Raw genomic sequence first — 8,905 nt, forward strand, 5'->3', positions numbered from 1 at the left:
ATGTTAAAATTGTTTTAATATAATAATTGTTAAAAGTGACTTAATTAATTTTTTATTATTATTATTATTATATAAATAGAAAATAAGGAATAAGAATTATTATTATTATAAAATAATTTGGTTTTAGACATTAGAATATGTAACTTTAAAATTAACTAGATTTATATTTAAGATTTGATTAAGGCTTATTGATAATTATTAAAATGTAAAAAATGTGAATGTGAACTTTTTTGTAAAATAGATTTAGGATATTTTGAGTAGTTAATATGATTATGTTTTATTGGTTATGTGACAATGAAAATTTGATTCTGTTAAATTTAATTTGTTAATTAAACATGATTATATTTGTTTAATGTGATCTATGGCTATATTTTGTAAGGTTCATGGATGTTGCAATGTGACCACTTAATGCCGCCGGATCCGCACAATCAAATTGTGGATGAGCATTTACAGAAAATTGGCTTTTATCACGTTTTCCAGATTGAAGTTGTCCAATATCAGTCTGCATTAGTTAATGCTCTGATCGAGAGATGGCGCCTGAGACTCACACATTCCATTTTTCGGTTGGGGAGTGTGCTGTGACGTTGGAGGACGTGGTGATAATTCTTGGTCTTCCGACGAATAGTCTGTCAGTTACAGAACCGACACTCAGTAGTTATGAGGCCTTAGAGACTGAATGCATGGATTAGTTTGGTGTTGCACCTAGAAAGATAGACTGTAGAGAAAGCTTCAAAAAAGTTGACGTGGTTTTGAGGACTGGAAGATCGTTTAGTGTTAGCTGATGATATTCACATTCAGAGGTACGTGAAGTGCCACATAATGTTATTATTTGGGACCATTATGTTTGGAAATAATTCTGGGGCAGCAGTGCACTGGAAGTTTCTGCCGTTGTCTTTGCTGGGATCATACAATTTAGTTGGGGATCGACATGCCTGACACACCTGTATAAAGTGTTGTGTAGAGCAACTCGTGTCGATTGCAAGGAGATTGACGGTCCACTGACACTTTTGCTTACCTGGGCTTAGATCCGTCTACCATTTCTTGCGCCGATTCCTGGCAATCCTCGACTCTTTCCGGGTGCAAACAGGTAAATTTAATTACTATCTGCTTTGATAAAGTGTAACACGTTGTATTTTAAATTTGATTGATAAAAATTAATTAACGAATTGTCTGATGTCAAGTGGCGTAACTGGGAGCGTGCTGATCGGCCTTACAGATTTCGTAGTCTTACTCACTTTAGAAGAGTATTGGATGATCTGTAAGAAGGACAGGTATGTATTAATAAATAAGTACCTATTTTTGTTTAGCCGTATTATTATTTAGTGTGTAATCCTCCTTAACTTGCAATGTGTACAATTTGTTTGGGAGGCTTATGCGATTGGGCGCATTGATCCAGACGTAATTCCTTTTACCGTCAGCATTCGGTTATATGGAGTGCCACGGTACCGCACCGCTTATATCTTTCAAATGCGTTGAGTGGCATTCATCCGATAGACTGAGGAGACAATTTGGTTTGACTCAGGGCGTTCCTCATCAAGAGTGGGATCTAGGTAGAGCGCACAGCGAGATTCTGACAAGACCCAAGAATCAAGATTGGTATGGAACCCACTCGTTTTGGGTGATGCATTGGACGAATCAGTATAGTCATGTTCTTATTAAGCACCTGGTACCCTCACAGCATCCTTTGGAAATTTACATGCATTAGTACCGAGGTACATATGGTGACCACTTGCATATGTCGAATCCCGTATTGCAAGAGACTCGGGAGGGCAATTCTGTGCATAATCATGAGAATCAACAAGATCAACCACTGTCACTGCCACCGCCACAACCACCGTCACAGACACAAGCACAGCAAGAGCCTGAGCATTTCATACTATAAATTTCTGACACGCATTCTGTGGATTATTTTACATCATCAGTCCCATTACATCGACAGTATTGAAGTGTCCCGCAGCAAGAATCAGGGGATCAAGGTCCGTTTAGCCAACTGCTTGGATTCATGGCTCCTATGTCAGGTCTCTCACATCCAGGTAATTACAGAGACATTCCACCAAATACAGATATAGGATATCTGTACAAAATACACGACAGTCTCCTAGATATTTGAGAATTCATCTTCTCACAAATCACACCTTTTATTTCTTCAAATGACAGTGTGAATGAAATAATATTTAATAGATTTTCACACACAAAATTCACTCCTTCAGATATTTGTAATAAAATTTGTTCATGATAATATACTTTTAACATAATTTTATCATCCATAATGATATATTCACATTGCATACCCTCAACTTTGGTGTTAATTTTTTGGAAACACTTAAGAAGAAGAGAAGGAGCAGAGAGGAATTTCAGACGATTTGAAAATTGTGAAAAGAAGAAGATGAAGTGGAGAGCTCGGTGAGACCATTGTTATATATAAACGTTGAAATCGGACCGTCCGACCCCATTTTTGAACGTTTCAAATTTTTGGAGCACCTATCGGACATTTCGATTAGAGTTGCGTTGGGCCAAAAAGATTTGCATCCATAAAATCGATGGGTTCGATTTTCTTGTCCAAAAAATTGTTGTCCTGCTGGCTGAAAATCGGTAGATCCGATTTCTTTGTACAAAAATAAATTTGGTCCTACATGCATGAAATCAGTAGGTCCGATTTCTTAACAAAAAAATATTTGCCAGCACAAATTGGACGGTCCAATTTGTGCTCCTCTCTCTCTTCAACAAAATTGGAACGTCTGATTTCTTTTCCGTCAGTTAACCGCCATCATAACAGTATAAAATACTCCTAACGTCCATAATACTCCGTTACACACAAGTAGGTGTCATATCCAAAAAAATTAGCTATGTTTAAACTTGGAGGAGGTCTTTATGTAATTTGTGTGTGATATTTTTTTATTATTTAATTTGTATTATGATAGAAATATAAGATACTAAAACACAAATATATCTTAAAAAACAAACACAAAAGCAAACAAAATATAGTTATATTAAAATAAATTTTGTCCATTTCTATAAATACATTCGCATGAAGTTTTGTATATATTAATATTTTTTATTTTTAAATTTTTGCTAAACACAACCAATTCCAAATGATAATAAGTTTTGTTTATGCCATCGTTTTGTCCTCCACTACAAACTGTTTTGTCCTCCTACAAAAAGAATTGATAGGAACTAATTTAAATTTATTTATTTATTTATTTTACATTGAACTCATTTGAGGTCTGTTAACTTTTTTTTTTAAAGAAAGCTCAATACAATAAGTGGAGAGTAAGATGGCAACAAACAAGACCAACATAATACAAATAAAGGAAAAAACCACCTAACGCCGAAGAACTCTAATATCCCGTTGTCATTTTTAGCATTGTCATCAACAAAAACAACAAAAAAGATCTACACCTAATCCCTTTATATAGTTCATAAAAGACAAATGGATAATCTCGTTGACCCCTGTTGATCTTCCTTTCAAGTTAAATGTTTCAAATGATCGCATAAATCTATCTCTTGCGCTCTTCTTTGCTAGTTGATATCTCAGTCCAACTTAGAAAATGTTCCTTCAACGTCTTCGGGCACGACCATTGCCTTCCAACAAATGATAACCAAGCAAACCAAACTTGTCAAGAAAAATCACAACCAAAAAACAAGTAGTGACCATATTCAACACCTCTGTTACATAACACGCATACAGCATCTCTTTTGTTAATAACCCCAAATCGACTCAACCTCTCCTTTGTATTGAGCATGCCAGTTAATACAAACCAGACAAACAGTTCAACTCTTGGTGGAACTAGACCTTTTCAAATTGCCTTAGTAAAGCTGTAATTTGTTATATCCTTCAAAATTTTTCTGCCTGCAATACCTGTACAAAAGAATTAATAAAAAAGACTCTTTGTTTATCAAATTTCCACACAATTATATTCTTTCTGTCATAAGCAAGTTTGACCAGCTTTAATGCATCGTGGATGCATTGGATTGGATAGAGTTGTGTGAGTTTAAACTATTTTATTTATGTTTGTTTAATTGTTTATATCACTTGGTCTTTGAACTATAAATTTAGTCCGAATTCTAGTTTATAAATTATGTGATTCAACATAAGGGTAGCTCTTAGCACTATTGCATTCCAGGTTCCAACATCCAAGATAGATAAGCTGAATCAAAATGTGGATAGTTAATTAGCACAAAAAGAACAAATATGCAATAAACCAAATTATTAGGCTTAATGGCTTCCACTTTCTACCGATTTACATTGAGTACAAAAAGATAAGTTCTATAATTTTAAGAAATCAAATCTAGAGTTTAGACACAAAAAAGTAGTTGTCTCTTAACTCAAAACAGTAATCACTAATAAGTAAAGTGCAGTTTATTTGTTGCGTTTGGCAGCACGCCTGCCTTGGCCCTTCTTGGGTGGTCCTTTGCCGCGCCGCTTCAACATTTCAAGTTTCGATAAGCGCCTACAAAGAACAAGATAACTAAGTCATTAAATTGCTAGAGTGAGTGCAAATTAATTTGTTCTTTTTTATCTAGCACTACCACTTTATGGTACATCTTTGAATCAATGTCATTAAATTACTAGACATTCATAAATTTGCATCACAACAGTGCACTTGGTGCAAACCAACAAAGCCAACTTCAAAGGGGAAGCCCCTAAACCTCGCTAGATTAAACTAAAGTGTGTCATGAAGCTCAGGCATATATAGTTATACTATAATAGGAATAGCACAAATATATGAAAAATGTGACAATTGAAAAGATAACATTTTTTCTTTGAGGGATTAAAATCTCAAACAATCAAATGGTGACATTAAATTTTATTCATTTATTCACATTATCAATTTTCGTTTTGAATGTTAAGCAGCTGAGGCAGTATAAATATTATGCAGAAATAGTTGTCCACCACTATTGCACTCAACATCCAAAATTAATAGAGCTCATTCACCATACTTAAATAACCTCAAATGAATAAAACAAGGTACAAAAATGGTTGATCCATCTAATATTGACACTGATATATAGAGATACATGGAGGTTAAGTAGCAACTTCGACTAAAGAGTATCAAAAAAATTAACTTTTATAACACAATTCATTTCATTAATAAAAATAAGAACACCCCATTAATTTTCACACGCTGAAAAATCAGCATCAAACCCCAAAAACGAAAAATATAAAGAAACTCTCACAGAGACAAAATCACAAACACATAGCGGGCACTATGAAAATTGAGCTATAAAGCGCAGAACAAAATGTGATTGAAAGTGAATGGGAGAGAGAGAAGGTGCTTACTCCTGCTCTTGACGAGCCATGACGAGAGGGTCATCCTTTTTTATGTCGTAAGGGTACCATTGCGCTACCTTCTCACCGAAGAGCTTCTGACGGAGGATCTTGTGGGCCGATTTCTGGCCCATTGGGTTCAGCTGGTGGCCGAAGATCCGGGCCCGGGCTTCCATGACTCCTTGCCTGATGGCCGACCCTACCAACAGCTTCAAACCACCACCGCTACTACCAGCCATGAGAGAGAGTAGAACAGAGCACGGTGGGAAAAGCGGGTGGTTTATGGAATAAGAATTACTATGCGTTAATTTCAGTTTGGTCCCCCAAAAAAGTTTAATTTACAAGAGTGGCCCGGCCAAGTGGCCATACTATCTGTAGATTTATTTCATTTACTGTCCAAAGTCCAAACCACAAAAATCATGTCCTTCAAATAAGTCAAAATCCTACTTTGGAATATTTTATTTATATATTATCACGACTAAAAAAAATAAAAATATTATTCGTATACTAAAATCAGTCACTAATATAATTTATTATGATTTATTAAATTTAACATTTCATGACAAAAAAGAAACCAACATTTACACTTTCCAACGTCAAATTATTTAATTATGTGATAATAATTAAATACTAAATTATACTTTCACATTGAAACTTTATAATAAAATTGTAAAATTTTACAAAATTTTGTGATTTATGAGAGGCTATAAATGGGGCTAAAATTTTTACATATAAATAATTTTAGTGTAAAATACAAAAATATTTGATCATTTTAGTATTTTACACAATTGTAGTAGTAACACTAAATGGATTTTTTTTTTAATTCAAAAACTATTCTGTCGGATTAAAATCTTTCTATATCAAAATGATCACTTGACTTTAATCATAAAATATGTCAAAGTCTTAACATGCATAGTATTCATATTATTAGTTTATCACTATATGAGTATGCAGAATACCAAGGATTATTAACGTGTTTCCCATGTTCTTGAATGCATTTTTTCCACTTTCGTCTCAACTCTTAAGAAACAAATGAAAAATTTCTGCCTCTTTGTTGATTAAATTTATTTCAGAGGCTGTTCCTCTTTAATTTATGATACTTGCTATGATTGCTTTACGTAAAGACTAAAGAAAACAGCTCATTATCAAGAATTCTCATGTTGCCTAATCTAGGTTTTAATTACATACCCTGCCGCTTAATTAGGAATTTAAATATCAACCCTCAATAAAATAATATCAAATTAAGTACATGCTTAAATCCTAAGTAAAGGGAGATGCGAAAATAATCTTGCATATGCATGGTCAAATTTTGTGTTCTTTATTAAAAAAAAAAAAAAAGAAAGAAAAGTAACAAAATCAATAAGATACTATGAGTTCACCTGTATGATTTTTTACCAAATAAAGTTGGCAAATAGCACGTACGCTTGAATATTATTAGGATTCGAATTTAATTCTATCAATATGAGAGCTACTTTAATAACGGATAATAAAAATGTTTGGTAACAAAATAAAATTAGCCAAAATCAACTAGAATTGATCATATTTAATTTTTATTAATTATTGTAGTAATTAATGAATTATTAAATAAAATAAATTCTGACTATTTTTTTTTTCTATAGTATTACCGAACTGATTATATGTAAGTACTTGGGTGAGTAAGCTTAAACACACGTCTTAACTAGTATACTTCTTAGTCTAAGACCTACCTAAATAATTGGGCTAGCTAGATTATAGTATAATGTTAGTGAAGAAATATAAAAAAATACACAAAAACAGAAATGATGAGTTTGTAGGATGCCTTATTTCATTGCACTAAACCGGATCACATACATCTAATTAAATTTTGTGTGGCTTTAATAACTTCGATTATACTTAACTAAAGTGCATGCCTAATCAATTAGATTATATACATTAGTAATAAGCCAAATCAAAGTCCATATGTTATATTTAATTAGAGGAAGTATAGGAAGCCAATGGAATATCTATACAATGTGTATTTTAATTATAAACGTGTTATTTTAGTTTTGGTTTCTTTATTTTAATTTTTGTCCTGCTTTGGTTTCTTTATTTTAATTTTTGTCAAATCTAACGTTAACAAACAATAATAGTGAAATTGAAGGAAAAGGCATGTAACAATTTATATATTAGTTAACAAGTTCAAATTATTGGACCAACCATGGAAGCTCTGAACCATCGAAGAGACTTTGGAGAATAATCAAGCAAAAGAATATAAGATGAGAAAACACCACATCCAACTCAAAATCTTTAGGTGTCAAATTAATAGAGCTCTCATGTCACAAACTCCTCACTCTTCTTTGTTTTCTTTGATTTGAGACTAACTTCAACAATCAACGCTTCTCACACTTACAACACTAACACAAATCTGCACTAAAGTAGTTATTTTTTACTTTCTGTGAACAAAACCAAAACAACATCATTTTCCCATGATTATAAAACATCTCCACCTGAAAACCTTTTCTTCTTCTTTTTCAAATCGCTGTCAATGATAATATATGGTCTCGTATATACACATGTATATCACTATTCAGCACCTTCATTCTACTACAAATTAAACTATTCAAACTAAGAATATCGGATGTAACTTAATTTCATAAATTAGCTCATAAAATGAAAAATATTTCACATTTATAAATTTTCTAAAGACATTATCGTTAAAAATGTGAGACTTGTAATGCTTCTTTTACTACTAAGAAGTAAGAACAATAATAATCTACAACATAAAAATTTATAAATAAATAACTCAACTATATTAAATTAGCTAAACTCTAATACTATAATATCAATTCCTTCTGTGTCAACTTTCAGACCTACCTGATGATCTATTTATTATTATATTGGAAGAAATAAAACTTTGAACCTTGATTATATTAAATAAAACAACATCAAGATCCAAATCTTGGGGTATGAGTTAGAACATATAAATGTGTGAGCTTACCAATAATCAACACACACAATAAGTGTATAGCCATATGTCCATGGCAACTTATAATCGTCAAGGATCATTTAGCAAAGCCAAAAGATTGGGTTCAACATCAAGTTTTTTCTCCATCTTCTTCCTATTTGTTCTTGCTGCAAGCTCCACTTTCATCATCCATTATTGGATTGACTTTGTAAGTTTTATTTATTTATTTGTTATTTCTCTTAATTATTTTCCTAATTAATTATCTTCATGTTAATAAAATTCTATGCATATATATAGTTTGATATTTTTATGATATGCATGTTTTTTTTTTTTTATTTGTAGCTTAATCTTTTACTTCAATTTCCTTCTCTATATATATATCTCCCTTATATTTAGTTGTCATTTGTAATTAAACTCTTAAGAAGTGGTCTTCATATACTTTCTTATACGAACATAAATAAATTAAAGGAGAAGCTAAGCATGATATCCATAAAACAAAAAAGTTATATAGTTTAATTTACTTACAAAGCTACATGTATGTATGTGTATATAATTATATATACGAGACAATTAAGGGCTATTTTTTTTTTATCAATATTAGTTAATATTTTATTTTTATGATATTAGGATTTAAGATCTAGAATTTAGAATATAATATTTAAAATTTTAAAATTAGTTAAATATTAATTAAAAATAATAAATTGATATATTAA

The 8,905-nt window shown here is 31.8% G+C and overlaps 2 protein-coding genes across 2 annotated transcripts in view; one reads left to right on the top strand and one right to left on the bottom strand.

Moving 5' to 3' along the window:
* On the bottom strand, nt 4,150-5,682 carry LOC107628095 (28S ribosomal protein S33, mitochondrial). The gene is made up of 2 exons (XM_016330903.2): nt 5,282-5,682; nt 4,150-4,451 (listed from the first exon to the last, which is right to left on the bottom strand). The coding sequence occupies exons 1-2, from the start codon at nt 5,506-5,508 to the stop codon at nt 4,361-4,363; spliced, it is 318 nt and encodes a 105-aa protein (XP_016186389.1). The 5' UTR covers nt 5,509-5,682; the 3' UTR covers nt 4,150-4,360.
* LOC107621186 (O-glucosyltransferase rumi homolog) overlaps nt 8,190-8,905 on the top strand; it is an 8,385-nt gene continuing 7,669 nt past the window's right edge. The window contains exon 1 of the mRNA XM_016323222.2: nt 8,190-8,400. Within this exon, the coding sequence (XP_016178708.1) occupies nt 8,260-8,400 (141 nt within the window). The 5' untranslated portion in view covers nt 8,190-8,259. The remainder of the gene's footprint in view (nt 8,401-8,905) is intronic.

The sequence above is a fragment of the Arachis ipaensis genome, chromosome B02, assembly GCF_000816755.2.
Source record: "Arachis ipaensis cultivar K30076 chromosome B02, Araip1.1, whole genome shotgun sequence".
NCBI lineage: Eukaryota > Viridiplantae > Streptophyta > Magnoliopsida > Fabales > Fabaceae > Arachis > Arachis ipaensis.